General features: G+C 35.6%; 1 protein-coding gene across 6 annotated transcripts in view; it reads left to right on the forward strand.

Annotated features, from left to right (window-relative positions):
* TUSC3 (tumor suppressor candidate 3) overlaps positions 1–25,315 on the forward strand; it is a 182,134-nt gene that overhangs the window by 96,047 nt on the left and 60,772 nt on the right. For all 6 annotated transcript variants that reach the window (XR_010939597.1, XM_067721965.1, XM_067721968.1 and 3 more), the window contains exon 6: positions 9,225–9,314. Coding sequence is in view for 5 of the 6 variants with exons in the window: in XM_067721965.1 (XP_067578066.1) it covers positions 9,225–9,314 (90 nt within the window). In the remaining variant the exon portion in view is untranslated. The remainder of the gene's footprint in view (positions 1–9,224; positions 9,315–25,315) is intronic.

Raw genomic sequence — 25,315 nt, forward strand, 5'->3', positions numbered from 1 at the left:
GAAGAAACTATTTGCAAATCATGTATTTGATAAGGGGTTGATATCCAGGATATATAAAGAACTCATACAACTCAGTAGTAAAAACAACAAACAAGTCAATTAAAAAATAGGCAGAGGATCTGAATAGACATTTTCCTAAAGAGATACAGATGGTGCAGGTACATGTGAAAAGATGCTCAGTATTACTGATCATCAGAGAAGTGCAAATAAAAACCACCATGAAATGTCACTTCACACCTGTACGAATAGCTATTATTAAAATGTCAAGAAATAACAAGTGTTGGAACCCTCGTGCACTACTGGTGAGAATGTAAATTGGTATAGCCGCTGTGGAATAGCATATGGAGGTTCCTTAAAAAATTAAAGTAGAACTACTATATGATCTAGCAATTCTTCTAGATGTTTATCACAAGAAAACAAAAAAACTAATATATATTTACCTCCATGTTCATTGCAGCATTATTTACAATAGCCAAGATATGGAAACAGTCTAAGTTTCCATCAATGAATGGATAAAGACATTGTGGTAAATACAATGAATATTATTCAACTATTAAAAAATTAAATCTTGCCATTTGTGACAACATAAGTGGACCTTGAAGGCATTATTATATTGGGTTGGCCAGAAAGTTCGTTCGGTTAGTGAATACGTTGTTCAGTAAAGTTCTTGGTGAAACTGAAGAATGTGTACTTAAAACCAAACGAATTTTCTGGCCAACCCAATACCAAGTGAAGAAAGGCTTACATGTGGAATCTAAGACAAAAACAAAAAGAGCAACCCCCCCCCCAAAAAAAAACCAACAAAACCAGAGATACAGAGAAGAGGGGGTGCGTGGTGCAAGTAGGTGAAATGGGCACAGGGTGTCAAAAGGTACAAACTTCAGTTATAAAGTAAATGACTATTGGGGATGTAATGTACAACATGGCAACTATAGTCAGTACTGTACTGCATATTTCCAAGTTGTTAAGAGAATAGATCTTAAATGTTCTCATCACAAGAAAGATAGTCTATATATGTATGATGACAGATGTTAAACTAGACTTACTGTGGTCATCATTTCCCCATATGTACAGATATCAAACCATTATGTTGTACACCTGAAACTAATATAATGTATGTCAGTTACAGCTCAAATAAAATAAAAGGTGAATTGTGAATCTCAGTGTGTTGTGCATCTCAGTGTGAAATGTAAACATTAACACTTTTAGAAGAAAACATAGGTATTTATCTTTATGATTGCTGGACTGGCAAAGATTTCTTGAAACAGACCATAATGGAAGAAATAACTGGTAAACTGAACTTCAGTGAATTAAGAACTTCTGTTTGCCAAAAGATACCATTAAGAAAATGAAAAGGAAGGCAAGTCACAAGCTTGGTAAAGATTATTTGCTATGTGTATACTTACTTATTTTATATATATAAAGAACTTTTAGAAAACAATAAGCAAAAGTCAGATAATCAAATTTTGAAGAGGAGTAAAGACTTGCTTGGTACTTTACCAAAACGTTCAAATTTCAGTAAACATATGAAAACATATTCAACTTTGTTAATCATCTGGATATTCTGAAATAAAACTGCAGTATAGGGCTTCCCTGGTGGCACAGTGGTTAAGAATCCGCCTGCCTATGCAGGGGACACGGATTCAAGCCCTGGTCTGGGAAGATCCCACATGCCACAGAGCAACTAAGCCCGTGCGCCACAACTACTAAGCTTGTGCTCTAGAGCCTGCGAGCTGCAACTACTGAAGCCCGCATGCCTAGAGAGCTCGTGCTCTGCAACAAGAGGCCACCGCAGTGAGAAGCCACACACCACAACGAGGAGCCCCTGCTCGCTACAACTAGAGAAAGCCCATGCACAGCAACGAAGATCCAATGCAGCCAACAATAAAAAAACAAAACAAAACAAAAAAACTATAGTATGGCCTGCCACACCTCTACCAGGATAGCCAATATGAACATACACACACACACATGCAGAGATAATGCCAGTTGTTGGTATGGATGTGAATGGACCAGAACTCTGAAACACTGCTAGTTGGAGTGTAAATTTGGTTGAAAGTTCTGAGAAATGTTTGGTTAGTCCACTAAAGCCTGGTATACACATACTCTGTGATGCAGCATTTTCAAAAAAATATCCTTACCCCTTTGGAGGGTTATGCAGGTAATGATTAGGAAGAGGCATCAGTGGACACCTGTTTTTCTAACAGTATTCCACTTCCTGATCTCAGTGTTGGTTACAAGGGTATGCTCATGTAAAATTCATTGAACTGTATGTACCCTTATGAATCATGTCCTTTTCTGCATGAATATTTTAGTAAATAGATAAATAAAATTCTAGTTAATTACAAAAATTTAAATTTCCAAACTAATGAGAGCAGTGAAGTACTGGACATTTCAGTTGTTAAAATCAAAACAGGAAATATCAGTTATACTTACTTAGAAAAAGAGTTTCTATAAATCTGGGCCGTTTTGCATTTTAGAAGTTTATGCTTGTTTAGTATGTTGTGAGAAGTGCCACAGCTCTGTGTGTAATTATAAATAAATACTGTAAATACATCTGTCACTACTTGAAATGACTCATGTTTAAACACCATGTTTAAGCCGGCTTTTCTTTTATTGAACCATTTCTTGGAATTTTGAATAAATCATGTATTAAGATGAATTTTTTAAAACTTCTGTAACAAACCATAGATAGTGTAGCTATTGCTATTTAATTTTAACATCTCATTTTAAAATTTGAGCATTTTCTCTTATGTGTAAGTAAAATTTATAATATTGGAATATATATATTTCCTATTAATGCATTAAATCACCAGACCTCATGTGGATCTAATAACTACCATAGTTTTCAAGTAGTCTGAATATAAACAATATTTTGAGATAGTTACTCTTATAATATGAAAATGTTATAGTATGAAGATATTTGCATTTCCCTCACTAACGAAAATCACAGGTGCTGCTAAAACTATTGTGATCTGTTGACTACATTCATAGTTGAAGGAAATGATATATTAGAAGATAGTGAAAATGAAGATTTGCTTGTATCCCATTTAAGTACCCGGATCTCCTTCTGCCACTGCATTCTATGCACAGCCCCTTGGAGTCTGTGTACTGCTGTATTACTTGAACCTTTTCTGCTCTTATCTAAGAATAACACCCCCACTTGTGTACTAGATCTTATCGCATCTCATGTATTCAATGACAGTTTTCCAACGATTCTCCCCTCTTTCTTTGTCATCCTAATGTTTTCTTTTATTACTGAATCATTCTCGGTAGCAGTGCAAACATCTCCTTATTCATCCTAAAGGGACATGACACCATTTTCCCTTCCAGATATTGTTCTATTTACCTGATCCCTCTTAGAGCAAAACTCCTTGAAACAGTTGTCTACATTGTTTCCTTATTTTTTCATAAGGCTTTTGCCTCACTGTTCCATTGAAAATGCTCTAGTCAAGGGCACAAATATTTTCCAGGGAAATAAATTCAATTTTTAGTTCTGGGTCTTCATATTACTGCTCTCTCTGTATCTACAGAACTGATGTCTTCATCCAGAATCACTTGTCTTCCAGGAGGCCACACTCGTGATTTTCCTTACTTCTTTGACTGCTACTTCTTAATCATCTTTGCTCATCCATTTTTTATCTTCTGCACTTATTTTGGTGTTAACAGGGGGTTCTGATCTTGGTCATCTCTATTTATATTTACTAAATTGGTGTCCAGCTTTAAAGGTTAAATACTGTCTAACTATTATTGAGTCCTAAATTTTATCTTGGGGACAGATCTTCCCTGTAAACTCCAGACTGATAAATCCAACTAGCTCATGCTGCACCTCTACCTGGAAGTCTACTGGGTGTCTCCAAATGAACAGGTACAGGACAGACTCCCCATCTCAGGCCCCAGGCCTAATTCTCCCATAGCATTTGACTTCTCATGTTCAAGTCAAAAACCTCATAGTCTTCCTTTACCACTTCTTCCCTGCCATACCCCACATCTAATCTTTCAGAAAATCCTGTTGACTCTTCCTTCCAAATATGTCCAGATTCCAACGATTTCTCACCATACCTACCACCCTTGTTTGAGCTCTAATTTTAATTTCTTAATCCACTTATTGCAGCAGCCTTTTAACTATATCCTAGCTTCCATCTTTACCCACCATATGGTTAATTTTCAAAATTCCAACCCAGGAGGCTCTGGGATCTGGCCCTGTACTACTTCACCAACCTTATCCATTTATCCATTTCCCCTCATCAACTGTCCTTCAGTCGTCTTGGCTTCTTTACTTTTTCTAAAAGGTGCCAGACATTGTCCTTCAGTAGAGCCTGGTTCACCGGCTCTTCCCTCTTTCCCCAAGTATTTACATGGCTTTTAGACATCATCAGATCTCTGCTGAAAATGCCACTGCCTTGGAGAGGCCCCTCCCAACCACTCATTAGTATTGCAACCCCTTCTCTCATGAATTCTTTCCACCTTCACTGCTTTCCTTTTCCTCAGTTCATTTATCATTGTCTCTCATATAATTTAATTTTTTACTGTCTGTTTTCTCCCTATAGAATGTAAGCTCCAAGAGGGGAGTCTCCCCCCTTATATTTTTGTTCATTGTTTTATTCTTGGCTTCTGAAACAGTTCTTGAATATATAGTGGGTTCTCAGTATATAAATGTTGAATGAATGAATGAGAAATACCTACTTATTTTTTATGATTCAGAGCTCATGTCACTTATTTAGGATTTTCACTGAAGGGCAGGGACTATCTTTATCTTATTCATTGCTATATTCCTAGTATCCAGTAAATACTTGGTATGCTCAGTTAATAATTGTCAAATGAGTAAATTAAACTGGAATGGCTTCAGAGAGAACCATACGTAGACCCCAAGTGTAGAGAGGTTGGTTAGGTAGGAGTCCTAGGCAGGTACGGCATTAACAAGATGTAAACGTAGGCACTGCTTCCTGGATGGAGGGGGTGGAGCAAGAAGAGTGACCTGAATGAAGCATAGAGAGCCAGTTAAGGAGTGTGGGGCACGGTGCTATTTAGGAATGTGGGACCAGGTTGTGGAGGGCACTGGGATAATAATAACTTACTAAACCTCCATAGCTTAAAAAGGTTGATGCTAATATACTCCTAATGTTATAGGCCCAGAATGATGAACCTCTCCAAGTGCTCAAGACAGATCTGAAACTCAAGTGTTCTAATTTAAGAGCCTCCGTCTTTAACTACTATGATATACTGCTGGGCAAAGTACGTTAAACATACCAGTGGTGGATCTTAAGAGTGTTGCAGGTCATTCGATAGATACTACTGTCTTTTAACTTCTTTTTAACTGTTATAGTTTTTAAGTATTTCAGTGTCTCAAATGAATAGTCAAGAAAAAATAAGTCTTTTCAGGTTGTTTTGTATTTGATCATTCCCCAGCCTTTGACCATTTTTGACCACCACATTCTTCTTTTTCAAAATTCTATCTTTGGCTTCTGTTACACTATATCTCCTACCTTCATTTTCTTCCTACTTCTGTGTCCCAGGTTCCTTTGCAGGCTCCTGTCTATGAGTTTATGAACTTACAAGTATTCATCAGTGTTCTAGCCCTCTAGGCCTTCTATTTTTCTCACCCTATTTACTCTTCTTGAGGAATTTTATCCATTCCCATGACTTCAGTGAACAACTATGTGCTGACAATTCCCAGATCTGTAGTTTTTCTTCCCTACACCTCTGTCATTAGATATATATGTAAATGTCTCTTAGACATCTCACTCTCCAAAGATGTTTTGAAATGGATGTTTTGAAAGTACATTAGAGTTAACCCATTTAAAAATGAACTCCCCAAGGCAATCTACAGATTTGATGCAATCCCTATCCAATTACCTAAGGCATTTTTCACAGAACTAGACCAAAAAAAAAAAAAAATCTTAAAATTTGTATGGAGACACAAAAGACCCTGATAGCCAAAGCAATCTTGAGAAAGAAAAACGGAGCTGGAGGAATCAGGCTTCCTGACTTCAGACTATACTACAAAGCTACAGTCATCAAAACAGTATGGTACTGGCACAAAACAGAAATATAGATCAGTGGAACAGGATAGAAAGCCCAGAAATAAACCCATGTACCTATGGCCAGTTAATCTACAACAAGGAGGCAAGACTATACAATGAGAAAAGACAGTCTCTTCAATAAATGGTGCTGGGAAAACCAGACAGCTACATGTAAAAAAATGAAACTAGAACATTCTTTAACACCATACACAAAAAAAATCTCAAAATGGATTAAAGACCCAAATGTAAGACTGCATACTATAAGAGGAAAACATAGGCAGAACACTCTTCAACATAAATTGCAGCAATATCTTTTTGGATCCACCTCCTAGAGTAATGGAAATAAAAACAAAAATAAAAAATGGGACCTAATTAAACTCAAAAGCTTTTGCATAGCAAAGAAACCACAAAACGAAAAGACAACCCACAGAATGGGAGAAAATATTCACAAACGATGCAACCAAAAAGGGATTAGTCTCCAAAATTTACAAACAGCTCACGTGACTCAATATCCAAAAAGCAAACAACCCAATCAAAAAATGGGCAGAAGACCTAAATAGACATTTCTCCAAAGAAGAAATACAGATGGCCAAGAGGCACATGAAAAACTGCTCAACATCACTAATCATTAGAGAAATGCAAATCAAAACTACAGTGAGATATCACCTCACACCAGTAAGAATGGCCATCATCAAAAAGTCTACAAACAATAAATGCTGGAGAGGGTGTGGAGAAAAGGGAACCCTCTTGCACTGCTGGTGGGAATGTAAATTGGTACAGCCACTATGGAGAACAGTAGGGACGTTCCTTAAAAAACTAAAAATAGAGCTACCGTGTGATCCAGTAATCCCACTCCTGGACATGTATCTGGAGAAAAACATGGTTCAAAAGGATACATGCACCCAATGTTCATTGCATCACTGTTTACAATAGCCAAGATGTGGAAGCAACTTAAATGTCCATCAACATAGGAATGGATAAAGAAGATGTGGTACATATATACAATGGAATATTACTCAGCCATTAAAAAGAATGAAATAATGCCATTTGCAGCAACATGGGTGGACCTGGAGATTATCATACTAAGTAAGTCAGATAGATAAAGACAAATATCATATGATATTGCTTATGTGTGGAATCTTAAAAAAAATGACACAAATGAACTTATTTTCAAAACAGAAACCGACTCGCAGACTTCAAAAAAAACTTATGGTTACCAGGGGGGAAGAGTGGGGGGGATAGATTGGGAATTTGGGATTGACATGTACACACTGCTATTTTTAAAACAGATAACAAACAAGGACCTACTGTAAAAAAAAATAATAATTAAAACAGAGGGAGCTCCAAATCTTTGTTACCTTCTTCCCTTTCACCCTTAACATGCTTCTGCCTTATTCTGTATCTCATTGGGTGTCACCACTAACTACACACTGTTGCTCAAATCAGAAACCCAGAGGTTAATTTTGACTATTTTCTATCAGATCAATCATTCACCAAAGTCTGTTGATTCCATCTCTTAAATATTTCTCCTGTTTGTCCAGATCTCTCAATTCTGTCACTACCATGGAATTGGCCACTATAGTCTCTCAAGCGTTTTTATACATCAGCCTCCAAAATGATTTCTCTGCCTCAAGTTATACTTTTCTCCAGTCTATTCTCCATACTGTGACTAGTACCATCCTTCTAAAATACAGACTTGATCATGCATTATTTTTCCACCATAGTTGGAAATAGGAATATCAAGTGCAGCAGCAGAAGGCAGAGAAGGAATAGGCAGACAGGTGAAAGTAAAACCAGAAATACATACAGTTTCAGTGCTGATTTAGTGACTATGAGGGTTAGGTCCCCAAAATGATAGAACTCTAGTATTACTGAGCATCTACTAAAAACAAAAATGTCACTTGCTTATACTATAAATGTGTTTATTCACTAGATATATCTTTTCCTGGATTTTAAAATATACTCTGCCTTTCACACTACTATATTATAATCTATCTACAGAATAATCAACTTTAATATATTCTCTAAATCACTGACATGATACTCCTATAAATTAGATATACAATTTATTTTTCTCACGTAACAATTTCACATTTTTAAATGACTTTTTAGGTGGTGCATCATTCTCTGTTTCACTTCGGGCCTAAATTCTAATGTACCTTGTAAGTTTAAAGTGCAAATATTTTGTAAAATCTTGACTTTCCGGAAATACCTCAATCTATGCAAAGTCTATGTACAAGTCAAATCTGACTTTTAAGAAGTTTCAGTTTATTTCAGAGTTATTCTCAAGAAAGTGTGGAAAGGATTCAGATTAATCTCTATAATCCTGTTATATCATTTTTATTTTCTTTTGAAATATTGTGGTTCCCAAGAAGTTAGGAAACAGAGTTCAGATTTATTCTCTGGGTTTAAAAATCCTCCATTAATTTGCCTCACCCTACTTTTCCCCTTTTGTATCCTCGTTTCTCCTTTAAAAATTGTGCAAATCTTGTATGTTTAGATCCCCAGTCACACATTGCTCATTCTGACCTTGAATCTCTGTTGATATAGCTACCTACCAGAGGTGGGCAGTTCAAATAAAGAGTGAGCTGGGCAAGTTCTGAGACAGTAGGAATTGTTTTAACCTGAAGACATATTTCAGTCTAAAGATGTCCATGTTTGTAAATTTAAGCATGTATAATTTAAACAAAACATGCTTACATATAAGTTACAGTGATTGACTGTGACCTCTGGTTCATACTGTTTCCTCCCCCACCATCTCTGTAATGTCTCAGATCTTTAAGATTAGTTTTCCAAATGCAGCCTTTTTTTGCTAGATCTAGCAGGAATATGGCTTCTGTGAATTATTCCTGGCTATATCTAAAACATCATGTTTTACCTGTACTTTTGACTAGCTCTAGTTAGGACATATCAGATTATCAGTCACCATGCCAGATGCTTTACATATGTTACCCAGTTTATTTATTTACCCATTAATTATGTCATCAGCGTAGTTGGTATCCCCAGTTTATAGATATCAAATCTGAGAAGCAGAAGAAAAGTAACTTACCGAAGGTCCCATAGTTAGTAAATGAAAATGATTTTAATGGATGAGCTGTTACATGATATTTGAAAATAGTTTCATGAGCATTTTTTTTAAAGAATGCAGTATTCTCTTATTTTTCAGTTTACATGTTATAATATTGTACCCTGTTTTTTCAGTGTATAGTCTTTGCTATGACTTCTGGCCAGATGTGGAATCATATCCGTGGACCACCATATGCTCATAAAAACCCGCACAATGGACAGGTGGTAAGTGCATGTTCTGTGCATCAGTATTATGAACTTTCATCCTGTTTACATAGGAATCCGAAATTATGTTTAGCATTTATTAAGAAAGGATTCTATTTGTAAATCGAAATATATGTTCTTTCTCTTCTCATTTACTACCTTCACCATGTACATACACACAACATGCACATATATATATTTTTTTTTAGGGTGAGGACTGCTTTAGCGTGGATTAAAAATAATTCAGTGTACCTACTTATCAAATATATACACATAAATTATTTTTCCAACTTTGCAGACTGCTATGGCAATAATATGTAATGCCAAAAGAGGAAATAGGAACAGTCTGTAGTGAGTGTCCCAGCAATGATAAATTTAATTTAGCTCAGAAGATCATTAAGAACCCTGAAGCCATTGTATTAGGATGCCAGGAACTGTTTGCCAGAAAATTGAAAGTGAAATTGGTGTGTAGTTAAATCAGTAGCAAAATTTACATTAGTAACTGCTACTGTTTTGCTGCCTTCCCTTTCCTTTTGGTGGGTGGGAAATATTGTCATAGATTAACTTTGCAGAATACTGTCTTTGAGGCTTAGTATTAGGTTGGTGAAGATTACTGTTCTAAAATGTGCCTTTTTTCTCTAGCTTTTTCTTTATACAGATTTTGAGGGAAGAATATAATGACACCCCTCGTGCACTCATCACCAAACTTAATTACCAGTTCATAACCAATCTTGTTTCATCTATTCTCCCATCCAGTTCTCTTTACCGCAGTTGGATTCTTTTGAAATAACTGCCCAATATCATTTCATTTCAAACATAAATATTTCAGTAGGTACCTCTAAAAGATGAGGCTTTCTTAAAAAATCGTAACCACAGTACCAGAATCACACCTAAAATGGTAATAAATTCTTAATTTCTGAATATTGTGGCTCTGAATGGAATAAAGTTATCCCATGGCCAATCATGTTATAATTTCTCTATAAATATAAATGTATAATGTAAGCTTATGAGGTTTGTTCTTCATTGCTTACAGTACTTCAAATATCTTTAATATTAAAAAAGCTAACAAGTTATTTCTTCTTCCTAAATTGTGGCTTTCTTTGAACTTCTTTGTGGAACTGTAATATAGGGGTATAGTTCACTTTACTTACTGTATGTACCCTGATGGCTCAATTAGATTTTAAGGGCTGGTTGCTAGTTACAGTCACTGATACTATATAATAACCATTTTGGTCTCATATTTTTGTCAACATTTTCAGATTTCTTCTATAGGTGTCAAGAATATGGAGTCAAAGTTAGACTCTGGATAATCAGATGCTGTAGTAAATCAGACATGTCTTTTGTTATGTGTACTCTGTATTTTTTAAATCTGTCACTAATTAGAAAAGTGATTTGAATGTCTAATATTCAAAATTAATTTTACAGAAAAAATAATTGGAAGTAATTATCAAGCAATAAATTGTCCCCTTATCTTCAAGTCTTCCTGACCATCCTATTTAAAAGTGTAGTCCTTTTCTCTCATCCTCTTCCCCAATACCCATACTCACTGTCTTCCTTTCCTTTTTAAATTTCTTCTCCATAGCACTTATAACACGTTATATAATTTACTATTTTGTGTTACTTTTGTTTGTCTTTTGCCAGGACCCCAGTAGGGTATAAGCGCTTGACAGCATGCCTTTTTATCCACTTTGGTCCCTGATATGTTCCTATTTCATAAAGAGGGCCTGACACAAAGATTTGATCACTATTGTGTTAATGATACTTAAAAGTGTAAATTTTGGAAATTGATAAAATTTTTATTACTGCCTTTTAATATTCTTATAACATTTCTTAGGCAAATAAACATATTAAGCATTGCTTTTTATTATTTGCTTAAATACATTTGTTAAAGTATATGAAAAATTCATCAACATTCTTGTGAAATGTTTTAGCTTATGTAGGGGAAGAAAATATAATTTTCCCTCTACTGTTCTGAGTCTTTGGCTGAGGCCCCTGTAACAAAAGACAGAATAACAAGAGAAAAACAAAGTGATTAACATGTATACCTCATGTATACATGGGAGATAGGGAAAAATGAATAACTCTCAGAGGTGGCTTAGAGCTCAGGCTTAAGTGCCATCTTCAGTTACAGACAGAAAGAAAGGTATTGAGGGAAAGCCAGTTGTGGAAGTGACCAGGAAAAGTAAGACAAGCAAAAGTGAGGTGTAGTGTGCAGATTTAAGTTTGCGGTTGCCTTCTCCATTGATAAGGATCTAAAGTTGTCTCCAAGGATTGTCTCCACCTGTAGATTGTCTCTACCTATGTCCTTGCTGGTAGAGAAAGGAGGAGGGACACCGTTGTGAATTTATGTCCTGCTTTTAGGCAGATTGGAAAAGGCAGAGAACTTTTCTAGTATCTGCTTCTTCTCAGTGCCTTCAGCTTAAAATAATTCTTAGGCCAAAGTGGCATATTTTAAAGTGTTGTATTCTGTCACTCTTCATTCTCACTGTAATCTTCTTACCATTTCAACCATTACTTTGCTAAATCACGAGACTCTAATCCCCTCACACGTCATTTACTGGAGTAAGCGCCAAAAAAATTTGCACTGATTACAGTAACAGTGACAACGTGGATGCCACCTCTTGCTCACTGAATATATGCTAGGCACTAGACTTCACAAATGAGTATTTTAGGCCACTAGGTGAATATTCCTAAAGCATACTTTGACTATATTGATAATATTAATATGTGTGGACCAGAGTTATCAGTTAAATTGGAAATCCTAAGTGGCTGTCCATTACTTGCCCATTGTAATTTTCCTTTCCAGCCTAAGACCTCTACTCCTTTGCAGAGAAACTCAGTGTTGGTGAATTTGTACTGTCCCTTGTCCCCTAAATATATGCTTTATTTTGCTGCTTCCATTCCTGGAATTTCTATCAAATCATGCCCATCCTTCAAATACCACCTAATTTGCCAACCCTCTGAAATGCATTCCTTAATTACATTAGAAATTCTTCTTCCCTTTACACATTTATAAATATGTAGTTAGCCCATTTATGTATCTCTGCATTCCTTTATAATAATTTTTTTAATATTTTATGTATTAGTCAAATTCTTAACATAGGGAGTTTCTTTTAAGCTATTTTTCATCTTTACACTTACATACAGCTGGTCCTCAATGAATGTTTTATTAAATGATTATAAAGACTCACACTAGGAGATTTTGGTTTCTTGAATTGTATTATCTTAATTCTTTCCATTTATTTTTTGTCACTAGTCTGAATGATAATAGGATCAACATGTCACTGTTAATTCCACATAAACCAGTTAGTAACCTTAATGTGACAGGAACACTTATTTTAAGGTTTAGATTAGATTGGAAAGAAATTTTCTCTATTGATTTAGAAAATGTTTTATTTGCCCCCTCCACATTGTTGTATTACTATTTTGTAAGTAGAGATTGGCATGGCCCTTAGGAAAAGGTACTGTGATGGCCCAGAGCAACACATTAAGAAAACAGAATTTTCTATATTCTTAAAAGAAAAAAACTTTTCCTTCATACGTGCATCTACGTATTTTAGCTTTTCAGCACCCTAATCAAAAGTTACAGAAATAATGAGACTGAAACCTATAACCAGGTTGTTTAAAGAAATGAATTTTGTCCCAAACTCTTCACGAAATGAATTTTGTCCCAAACTCTTCACCCTCATATTTTATAAAAACATTTTTTCTTACATTTGAATAAAGTATTAGGATTGAAGGAAAAAAATCACGAAAGTCTTGGAAATACAGGAGCTTCTTGCTGCACAATCAATTGCTTGAGTGTGCTCTTGGCCAGAGATGTGGATATGGTTTTGGACTGATCTGTTAATTACTAAGATGTTACTTACTAAGCAGTATAGACAAAAGCAGGTTAAAGGGGCAGGAGAATGTTGCCCATTAGTATATAGCTCTTTTCTTGTTTTGCATTTTAACATATTTTAGCAAAACTTCCCTTCCTGCTTTTTAATATGCATAATGTCAACATACACTGAAACAGAAAACTGTTTTTGTTTTAATGAATTGATTTGCATAATAATGTGTTTTCATATTACTGGAACAAAATAGAAGATTAACTTTGCTTTATAAAATCAAGTGGTTACTGGTACAGAATTATACTTTAAACAATGACTGTCCATTAGAATAATAATAGTGAATGGTTTTCTTTATAATAGATGTGTTTAAATTTCAAGATATAACTTGAAAATTAGCACTATCCTTCTTTGGTAATTTCTTCATATTTTAACCTGTATTTCTAAAAAGAAATTACCATGTAGGATTTGTGTTTTTGAGAATAACTATAATTAGGCTATTTATCTCTTTCAGTGGTATGGAATAAAATGACAAAGTGAGTATCTTATGAATATTTATAAAGGAATTTTATAATTTGGCATTAATTCTTATGACCAATGCACATTTAGTGGAGTAAGGTATATGAAACAGTAAGTTTACTGTGGTTTTCATATTTGTAACATAATTGAATAACCATTTACATTTTAAAGACTTATTTTTAGGTAGCTATTACACATAAATATCAGCTAAATGAATTCTAATTTTTGTTCATTTTTTCTAAATTAATTTTTAAAATATGTTTGGCTTCAACTATTTGATGTATGTTAGATGATTTAAGAAATTTGTATTAAAATTGGTTATGAAGAAGTATTTCAATGTTAAAGTGAACTTAACTTTGTAAATACTTTAAAATTGTACTATGAAGGTCTGTATGGTTTCCAGAAATAGTTGGGTTGTTCCCCCACCACCCCCCCACCCCCCGGTTTTTCTGAAGTCGGTTTCTAAATAGAATTCTGGATGGTGGTGAGTTCTTTTGTGTCAAACTTTTAAAATTGCCTAATTTGCTGTTTTTCCTGTATATGGGAGTTTTTAATGGATTTGGCGTTGTAACACCTAGTTTTATACCTTTTAAGCATAATACTGTGAGGTCAGAGAGCAGGTATTTTACAAATGAGGAAAAATAATAGTCCAAGTAGTAGAAGCAGAATTAGAATGGTGGATCTTGTAACATGATCGAGAGTCATTCGAAGACTAAGTTGATAATAATTAGACTAAATATTTAAAATACATATTTAAAGTTTAGACATAAATGTTGTTTGTTAGTAACAGTGGTTAATGTTTGGATCTTGATGCTAAAATCTATTTTAAATTTTTGACAGAAATTCTGAGTCTGAGGGCCCTGAGCAATCTATGAATCTGAAATGATACCTACTATTTTCTGCAGGGAGATTGACTAATTAAATATGGGTGAAATGTCATGAAACCTCCATAACCTTGACAAACATAGTCCTTTTAAATAAAGTGACTAAGACCTAATAAGACCCTAGAGGCTTAAAGATATACGTGGCCAGGTGTAATCCTAGAATGTGTCATTAGCTTCCAGGCTGTATTTTTCTATTATCTGGTTCCTCTCATTATTCTTTAAAATATGATACTTTGACTTCCTCTTTCAACTTTTGCTTTTAAAGTTTACTTTCTGATCATAAAATTAATAAATGCTCACTATGGAAATTTAGAAAATTATAAAAAATAGGTATCAATAAATGCAACCCCTTGTAGTTTCATGTCAAGGAGAAAGAACATACTATGTAGTTAAGTAAACTGTCTCCCTATAGGTAATAGATTACAGAGAATGTCGTTGCATTAAGCTGTAAAGTTATGAGAAGTATGAGATGCAGAACATTAAAAGCTAGGCTAGTCATTCAAAATATAAGCACAGAGATTAAAAGCCCACTGAGAATTGACTAGCCTTTCTTGCATCAAGCAAATACCGTAGATTTAAACCTACATATACACAGTTTAACAAAGGGGATGGGTCTATGTACATTCCTAAGGTGATGCTATAAAAAGATGACAGTGAAACAGAAGTGAAGAGAGATTTTTCAGGGTTAAGATGGTGGTATGATACACCTCTGCCTTCCTTCTTGTTAAATACTGATAGGGATTCATCAAAATGCAAAGCCAACAACAGAATTACAAAGTAGAGCTAACTAAACCCAAATCCCAAAAGCATGGGAGAACTTCTGTTAACATCTGAATTTATTGCAATGGACATTGGCATATAGTTTCTTTGTGCTTGTGAACTTCCTCAGAGTTCTCTTTAAGTTGCCGTCAGTATGCTTACATTTATTCTACTTATTCCCCAGAAACATTGCTTTACTTCCCATGTCGTCCTCTCATCTTACCAGAGGTTTCATGTTCTGCCTCATGCTGTCAGGGCTATATTGAGCTACTAGTGGGAAAGACAAGCTGATAACAGATTCCTTTGTTGGCCCCAAACATGAAAAGCCATGGTTCTTTCTGTGAAACAGCATTAAGTCATGTTTCAGAAGCATAAGCTTCACACGCATTGTTAACTTCTTCCACTCGTGCTAACTTTGGAACCCTATAACGTTAGATAAGTGTTACCAGGACTTCAACTTTTCCTCATTTGTAAAATTTCAAGGTAGGTATAAGTGGTTTCTGTCCCCACGCCACATTAACCCTTACTGCCCTTATAGACTGGCTGTCTCATGGAGTAGTGAAGGGATGTTTGGGCTGTGAAACGCGTATCATACCAAGAGGGATGAATGTGGCTCCCCGCCCCCCTCCTCCCGGCACCCCCGGAGGACATTTGGTAGTTTCCGGATACAGTTTTGGTTGTCACAACGGTGGGGGCAGCTGCCCTCTACTGGCAGCTAGTGGTGGAGCCAGGGATGCCGCTAAGCATCGTACAGTGCAGAGGACACTGCTCACAGCAAGGAAGCACGAGGCTCAGACATCAGAGTCGAAAAGGAGAAGCTCCAGAGAATCTTAAATATAATTTTGTTTTCTTATATATTTTGTAGCCAAGAAGGCCATCCCATCTAGCATTTATACCCAAAGGATGACTTTCTTAAAAAAAATTTTTTTTTAATTGAAGCAACCAGTGAGTGCTTCGAATCACACTGACCTGTGGTTTAATGTTTGGGAGGATTGTATATATGGAACACCATCACTAAATATAACTGATATGAAAATGTTTTGGGTATAATTGTTTGCTTTAATCTATCTTAGTAAACGCTATTTAATCTTGGACATTTTATATATGCTTACAAAGAGATGTTTACATAAGAGAGAGTAAAAAATGACTCTTAGGCCCACCGAGTCATGTTTATGCCTTGTCCTGAAGTATACAGGCAGAGAAACAGATGGGAAGAGAACGGGCTTGAGTTCTTCCCAAGCTCTGCCTCTTAGCAGTTATGTCGCTAGGGGTGGAAGTTACTTAGACTCATTTAATATAAGAAAAGATGGACTAATACTGCTTTTCTTACCTTGTAGTTTGTGAGATAAAATATAATCATAGATGTATAAGCGCTTTTAAAAGTTGAAAACACTCCTGTCTTAGTCTGGGTCCCTCGCAGAACAGACCCAAAGACAACAAATCAGATGAAAGTAGCTCATGCTGGAGGTGAGGCAAACGTGAGACAGGAGCGGGAAACTGAGTTCAGGAAGGGAAGGCAGTCAAAAAAGATGCCGTATCCAGCCCATGAGCGCTTCGGGCCACTGAAGCTTAATACTGCTTGGGGATCTCTGGGAGCTGGTGTGGAACACATACAGGGATTTTCCCACCCCAGTGGTGAGGGAAACTAAGGTATTGATATTCATATACCAGCTCTCATCAGTCACTCGTTGAGTGCTATTTCTCTGGGGAAGGCGTTACTTTCCCTGCACTGGTGGATTTCAGCCTGGTGCACGGGCAGTGCCCTCGTAGATGTGTCTACTACAGCTTCTCATAATATGCTAAGAGTTTATTCTTTGTTAGCAGATTCCAAAACAGAGGAAAAAAATCATGAAGAAACATACTTTTCAAATGGTGTTAAGATACCTCGCTCTGAAAACAATAGCAACAAGTAGTCAAAATGTCTCACCAATTGTGAATAATTTTTTAAGTCAATATCATATTTGTCTTGTAGATAATCCTGTAGGGAAAATTATAAAAACATATTTACTTAAGAATATCTGTCAGAAATTGTTTTATCCTGTTGTACATTTTAACAATTCTTATATAGGTAAACAGATTATTTGCTCCTTTATAGAAGGTTTGTTACTGATGCTCTGTCAACGGGGCCTGTGTTTTGAATTGTATTTTCGGGAAAGGGTATACATTCCAGTCCTCTCAGCTATCCATCCCCACTCCTCATTCACCTTAGGATCAACACTGGTTTGAGTAGTGGATAGTTTGTGGCCATCAACAGAAGTGATATATAGTGGGCCTGTGTCAGCTCTGAACTTCTGATTCTAGCTTCAGTAGTTCAATTTTCTCTCTGAACTGAGCTAATTGGATCAGACAAGCTTAAAAGACTGTGGAGTATGTTGTTGGGTCTTTACTTAGCTATTAGCTTTAAAAAATTATATATATTTGTAATATCAGTGACTGTTCACATTTTCACATATTAATTGTGAAATAACACATGCCTACAAGGATCTACAGATGTTATCAGAGTAAGTTTCACCACACTGAACTTAAATGTAAATGAATATAGACAATGTAAAGAAAATTAATAGTGCAGGCAGTATGTTACTGTGCTGATTTGCAAGTTTGTTTGTTACTGTTAAGTTGCTATGTAATGGCACAAGTCAAGTACTAATGGTCTACTTCACGGCGTGAAAAGTCATCACAAAAACAGTCATTACTGTGTAGCTAAAGGGAATCTGTATAACTGTGTGATTACATGGGACATAAAGACATTTTCTTTCGTTAAAAAAAAAACATCTTGAATGAGATGCATTCAGTTAAATAAACTTGTGCTTAGATTATAACTCCCAACTAAATAAATATATTGTCCTCTTTTTTAAGATTTGGCTTTTAGCTGCTGCCTGAGAGTTGCTATGGGTTTACCATATATAATCTAAAATTTTTCACTGCATTATACTTCAGTTGTGAATGTAGCTAAGAGCTGTGTTCTACATGCACATGCAAAAGCATTTTGTTGCAGAAATGCATGCTGCTTAATCGAGAATTTATCGTTAATGTAGCACTTGTCTCAGGTAGCCATAATAGTCTTACACTTTCTCCAGTGCTGTACACTCTCATGCCTCAGGGATTTTGCATATACTAGCTCTTTGAGGGACATATTTTAGTCCTAAGTGGAAAATTGTATAGGCTTATTTAAACTAAATACAATTATTTTATTTAGGATATTCAGGAGTTTTATTATAATCTTCATACCACCAGCAAAGAGAATGTCAACATATAACAAAAAATTTTAAACAAAAAAAAAACAGAAAGAGAATAATAATTGGTAAAGGTATGCAAAAATTTTATGGTAGAGTTTGGAATTGAGAGTGCAAAAATTTTATGGTAGAGTTTGGAATTGAGAGTCTGCCTTTTCATTTATTCATTCCTTTATTTTTCCATCCAATAAATGTTTGTTGAGAGCCCATTCAATACCAGGTACTGTATCTGCCCTAGTAGTACAGCTATATCATGGAGCTGATAGACTAGTAGAGAGATGCAGTATGATCTGGGTTTGCCCAAAGTCTCGGTCATTAAATCTCTGCTTATTATTGCATTGTGTGGTATTAGAAACTGAACTGTTTTAAAAGTTTGCCTCAGTACCATGGTTGCTCTGTTGCTATGGCCTTGCGTCTTCTCTCTTGGCAAGCTTTGCCTTATCTTTTTATTTCTTTTGATTTTAAAATTTTTTGTGTCTAGTTGGCCATTGGTAAGACTCTTTGCCTTTATCTCTGGCATCTATTGCTGCTTCTCTCTGCCCTCTACAAGTGGTTTTGACTTTCATCATCACTCTTGACTTTCATCATCACAGTATGCACTCTTGATCCTAAACTCACTGACCTTTACCAATTCTGAAGCCAACCCAAACTGCTCCTTTAACTTCCTTTCAACTGTTTAGCTACTAACAACCCTGGCAATTAATTAAGAAGGACCATGTAATTTGTATCCTTACCACCTATCAAAACATTTCACACATGGCAGATATTAAATAAAAATAAAGCTGAATAGATGAATAAATCTTTCTTTGCAAATAGGAACTCAAGTTATATTTTCAGCTTTTCAAAAATGTTAACTATGTCTGAAAAACAGCGGCTTCCCTCCTGAGCTTTGTTTGTACTTTGTAATTAAAACCTTGAAGCACATACCCAAAGGGATTATAATACTACAAAATGAGAATGTGTTTTACGATGTCAAATTTAATCTAATACAGTTAAACATTCTGAGAATCCAGAGTAAATGTGATTTCAGAGAAAATAGTAAAAAAGCAAAGGCATGAAGAATTGACCTGCCCACAGAGAAAGGGATAAATAATACAAACCAGTTAACAAATAACTTTTTTCCAATTTTGGTAAATTATTGAGTACGTTGCAAAGAATAATGGACTAAATAGACCCCTATGGTCATTATAAACCAAGGAAATTATTCTCATACTATGAATAAAATTGAGTCAATTATATTAAACATAATAAGCATATACATTCTAATTTTAAAAAAGCATTTTAGAGGTATATCTCCACAACTTCAAAATAAGACCATGTAAATTTCGGTAACTCAGAATATTTCTTATTCATTGCGTATTTTCCAACATCATTATATTTTGATTCTTTAAAATGCTAATCAATGATTTAAATAAATTTTTTATAAACTTGGATGAAATTAGCATTCAAAAATTATTTCAATATTCATATTATCACATCACCTTTAGATATAAAGATTAGGAGCCATGAGAAAATTTGTGTAAAATTTACGTATTATGTTACATTAAAATAAGTTTTAGGGCTGCTGTATACTTAAGTAACCTTTTTTCCCCATAAAGCCTTAAACACCACATCATATGTGTCACATATATTTATCAAAACAGATAATCAAATATACTGTGTCCCTCTTATATTAAAAAAAAATGCCAGTGTGATTTGGTCATGCTATAGACCAAATTATGCTATAGTTTATGAATAATTAATAACCTCAAGGGGAAGAAACAATAGGTCTGCATTGGAGAAATGTCCCATTATCTTGGAGGAGTCATGCTGAATATTTTGAACAGTAGATGTCTTTCTCTCTCCCCTTCCGTACATTCTCTCTTACTCATTTCTTCCCTCCCCCTAAATATTATTAAACTTTCGGTGTCATTTTAGCTAAATAATAAAAATAGCCTAAAGGATGTATTAGAATAGGACTCAGGTAGAAAAATGAGTCAGGTATTTTATTTTATGTTAATTCTTGTTAACAATGTACACATAATACATTTCCTTTTATTGTAAGTATTATAATTGTGGGATGACATTCCTCCTTTTCTGTACTTGTAAAACCCTCTTCCTCTCTCATCCAAAAAAGGGCTGCTTTTTTGCATGAAGTCATTTCTTTATGCTCCTGGATGAATATAAAGTTCTCCAATTCTGAATGGCCGTGGTAGTTCTTTGTCGTATTCATTTTTCTCAGTCTTATATAGTTTTTGCATAATCATCTCCACTAATAAAATGAAATTACCTTGGCCACAGAATGAGAATATTACTTATCTGTATAATTCTCTTTATAAGACTTATACAGACTTGTTGAATTAATGAATAAACGAGCCAAAGAACATACACACAAAATGATCAAACCTGATGGATTATGTACATTTTATTCTGTATTTGGGCTAATAATGTTGTGTGTGTTCTCCTAGCTATTTATAAAGTGTCAAAGTTTTTGTTTTGTTTTTTATTTTCTTGTTCTTAAGTTAATCGGGGAAAATAAGTGCTTTAAATTAATTTTGTTCTGCTCACTAACTAGGAGACCACTGACCATATACAGTATAGAAATGACTACTTACGAAATTATTTCTAGCTATACAATTATATCTAATAGTCTATTAATAATTTACTTACACAGGTTGTAATTGTTTATTTCTTACCTTACTAAAGTTTAATGTATTTGAAAAGTTTGGACTTGTCTGATTTGGGTTTATCCCGAACTGTGTATTGAAATACAAAATCTACACCATAAAATGTTTTAAAACAATTTTTAAATATTGCTTGCCTCTACTATAACTTCTAATCTTTTCTTTATCCCTGACTGTAATGTTAAAAAAAACTGTTGAATTTCTAATATTCTAAATAAGCCTCATGCCTAAAGTGAGTTTTATAATGGATGTACTAGCAGAGCTGCTGTGTTAATAATGCAAAGATGCTTTAATTCTCTCCCAAAGAAGCAATTACTCTGAAAAGCCACATTTTATTTCTGCCAAGAAACAAAATTACTGTGTCCTACATCAAATCTCACAAAAATCTGTTGTCGTGTTATGTCTTCATGATATTCTTATAGTGTTTATATTTTAGTTTTGTTGACTAGAAGCCATTATTCCTGTAATAACCAATAAATTAGCTTATTGGTTAATATATTAAGTTCTGAAAGAATGGATCATCTTCAACGTATTTTTAAAAACAGGTTTATTAAAAGACACTGTAAATATAACTAGCAATCATTTAACTATAATAACTCCTCACTGAGTTATAATCTACACTTCATTACTGATTATTAAGTCATTATTAAAGACATTCTCATTTTAAAGTTTTTTTTTTTTTTTTTGATGTGGACCATTTTTAAAGTCTTTATTGAATTTGTTACAGTATTGCTTCTGTTTTATGTTTTTCGTTTTTTGGCCACGAGGCATGTGGGATCTTAGCTCCCTGACCAGGGATCGAACCCACACCCCCTGCATTGGAAGGTGAAGTCTTAACCACTGGACGGCCAGGGAAGTCCCAAGACATCCTCATCTTAGAGAAAGTTTTTTCTTTGTATATTTTTCCAAACACTTCCTACATTCACCATGGTTCTGGAAAGTTTCAAACCTTCATAGCTCCCGTTTTATTCTATTTCATTAACGCTATTAAAAAAAATCCAAGTTGCTTGGTGTTTAAGTCTCCAGCTGTCAGTAATCAAAGTCTGTCATAAAATCTAGCATTAATAGGGGTAATATGATCTGAGATAATTAATGACTTAGAAGTGCTAATAGCAACATAGGAGATCCTAGGCTCCCAGTCCCCCATGTGCCTCATAAAAATCAATTATTAGACTGCTATCCACAAATAAAAACCTAGAAAGTCCACTTAGGAAGTTTTAGCCACACAGTGGAACAAAACCCCTGCAAATAATCTCATGAGAAGAGAAGGAAAACAGCTTTGTTTTGCCTGCATCATCCCACCCCCATGCTGGCATTGTTCAGCACCAGGAAGGAACTTCCTAGCTAGAAAGAATTCCCCGTGCCTAAAAAGGAAGAGTGGGGTGAGCAAACAGCTTCTTCATCCTTTTGGGGCCCTGTGCAACTTCAGCTTCACACCACCCACACCAACAAAGCTGAGACTTACAGAGCCAACTAGGATCAAGGAGGACAAGCAGGGACTATTATTAGCACATATGCAGTGCTCATGACTGCATTTCGCAGAGGCCTGCTCTGAGGACAGACTCAGCAGCTTTTGCCACTGATGAAGCCAATGGCCAGCACAGCCACCAGGGACCCCCGGCAAGTTTTGCCATCTTTCACTCCACAGGTGTTTATGTTTGCCGACACTAGCCACCTGAGTTCCTCCCCACCCCTGCTGTAGCTCCAGCACTGCACCAGCAGCCATCACAGTCCTCTGCATCTGCACAATGTAAGACACCAGCCGTCTGAGTCCCTCCCCACCTTCACAGGAACCTGGGAGCCATGGTGGCTGTTAGTTCAGGGCTCTGTCATGCAAGATGCAAGTCTAGATTCCTGCTAACCCCGACCTCCATGTCCGGCAACCTGAGCAGAAGCGGTATTATGCCTGAGTCCCACCACAGACACACACACACACATGTGCACACACACATGCATACCTGGTGCCACCACATGCCCCGCACCTGGTGGTCTGGACCACTAGACCCAGGATGACCCCAGGATGACAGCATGCTTTATTATGCCCCACCTACAGGTGAGAAGCTTCCCTTATCAAAGTTAGTTCATAAAGCCTGAAAGAGTGACTGCTGCTTAAAATACTTAGACACCTATGCAAGTCTACAGGGATCACAAAGAATCAGGGAAACATGGCCCCACCAAAGAATACAGTAAACCTCTTGTAACTGGCCCCAGAGAAATAGAGATCCAGGAATTGCCAACAAAGAATTCAGAATAATTGCACTAAAGATGCTCAAAGAGCTATAAGAAATCACAGTTAAATAATTTAACAATACCAGGAAAATGATACAAGAACAAAATGAGAAGTTCAACAATGAGATAGAAAACATTAAGTAGAACCAAACAGAAAGGTTGGAGCTGAAGAATACAATGCTGAAGAATTCAGTAGAGAGCTTCAAATGTAGACTTGACCAAACAGAAGAATCAGTGAGCTAGAAGACACATCAATTTTAATTATCAAGTCAGAGGAACAAAAAGAAAAAAGAATGAAAAGGAATAAAGAACTTATGGGACTGACATAACACCATGAAGAGAAATGATGTATGCATCACTGAAGTCCCAGAAGGAGAAGAAAGGATAGAAAGCTTATTTAAAGAAATAATAGGGAATTCCCTGGCAGTCCAGTGGTAAGGACCGCATGTTTTCACTGCTGAGGGTCCAGGTTCAGGTTCCCTGGTTGGGGAACTAAGCTCTCACAAGCCACGCAGCACGGCCAAAAAAAAAAAAAGGAAAGAATGGCTTAGAACTTCCCAAATATGGGGAGATATTTGGACTTCCAAGTTCTACAGCTAATAGGTAAACCCAAAATTTCAACTTAAAAGATCTTCTCTAAGATGCACTGTAACAAAACTATCTGAAATTGGAGACAAAGAATTTTAAAAGTAGTAAGAAAAAAATTTTCTTATACATGGTAAGCCCCAGAAGACTATCAGAGATTTGTCAGCAAAGACCTTGCAGTCCAGGAGAGAAAGGAGTGACATATTCAAAGTGCAGAAGAAAGAAACTGCCAACCAAGAATACTTCACCCAAAGTTGTTTTTCATAAATGAAGGCAAGATAAAGGCTTTTCCTAGTAATTCAGGGCATTGATCATCCCTAGACCTACCTTACAGAAATACTGAGAGGAGTTCATCAAGCTTCGCCAAAAGTAACATGAAACGTATGAAAATGTACAACATATTGGTAAAAGTAAACATATAGTCAGATTCAGAATAACACTGTAATATGGTGATGTGTTAGATACTTTTGTATAAAGGTTAAAGGACAAGAGTATTAAAAATAGCTATAGCGGGCTTCCCTGGTGGCACAGTGGTTGAGAGTCCGCCTGCCAGTGCAGGGGACAGGGGTTCGTGCCCCGGTCCGGGAAGATCCCACATGCCGCGGAGAGGCTGGGCCCGTGAGCCATGGCTGCTGAGCCTGTGTGTCCAGAGCCTGTGCTCCACAATGGGAGAGGCCACAACAGTGAGAGGCCCGCGTACCGGAAAAAAAAAAAAAAAAAAAAAAAAAAGCTATAGCTTTAACAATTTTTTAATGTATAAATAATATAAAAAAATGTAAATGTGACATCAAAAACAAAAGAGGGAGTAAAAGATTAGAGTTTTTGTATGTGGTCAAAATAAAATTGTCATCAGTGTAAAACGGACATATATATATATATATATATATATATATATATATATAATGTTTTATATAAGCCTCATGGTAACCAGAAAGCAAAAACCTACAGTAGATTTACAAAAGATAAAGAGAAGGGAATCAAAGCATATCATTATGGAAAATCATCAATTCCCAAAGGAAGGCATAAAGACAAAGAAAAGAACAAAGAAACAACAAAACAGCCAGAAAACAGGAAGATGACATTAGTGAGTCCTTACTATCAATAATTATTTTTAATATAAATGTATTGATAATCAAAAAGCATCGAGTGGCTGCATGGTTAAAATAAAACACCAACTATATGCAGCCTACAAAAGATGCACTTTAGCTTTAAGGACACAGGCTAAGCATGAAGGGATGGATAAAAGGTATAGCATGAAATTAGAAGGCAGAAGAGAACAGGGGTAGTTATATCAGACAAAATAGACTTTAAGCCAAAAGC

Source organism: Pseudorca crassidens, chromosome 21 (assembly GCF_039906515.1).
Source record: "Pseudorca crassidens isolate mPseCra1 chromosome 21, mPseCra1.hap1, whole genome shotgun sequence".
Classification (NCBI taxonomy): domain Eukaryota; kingdom Metazoa; phylum Chordata; class Mammalia; order Artiodactyla; family Delphinidae; genus Pseudorca; species Pseudorca crassidens.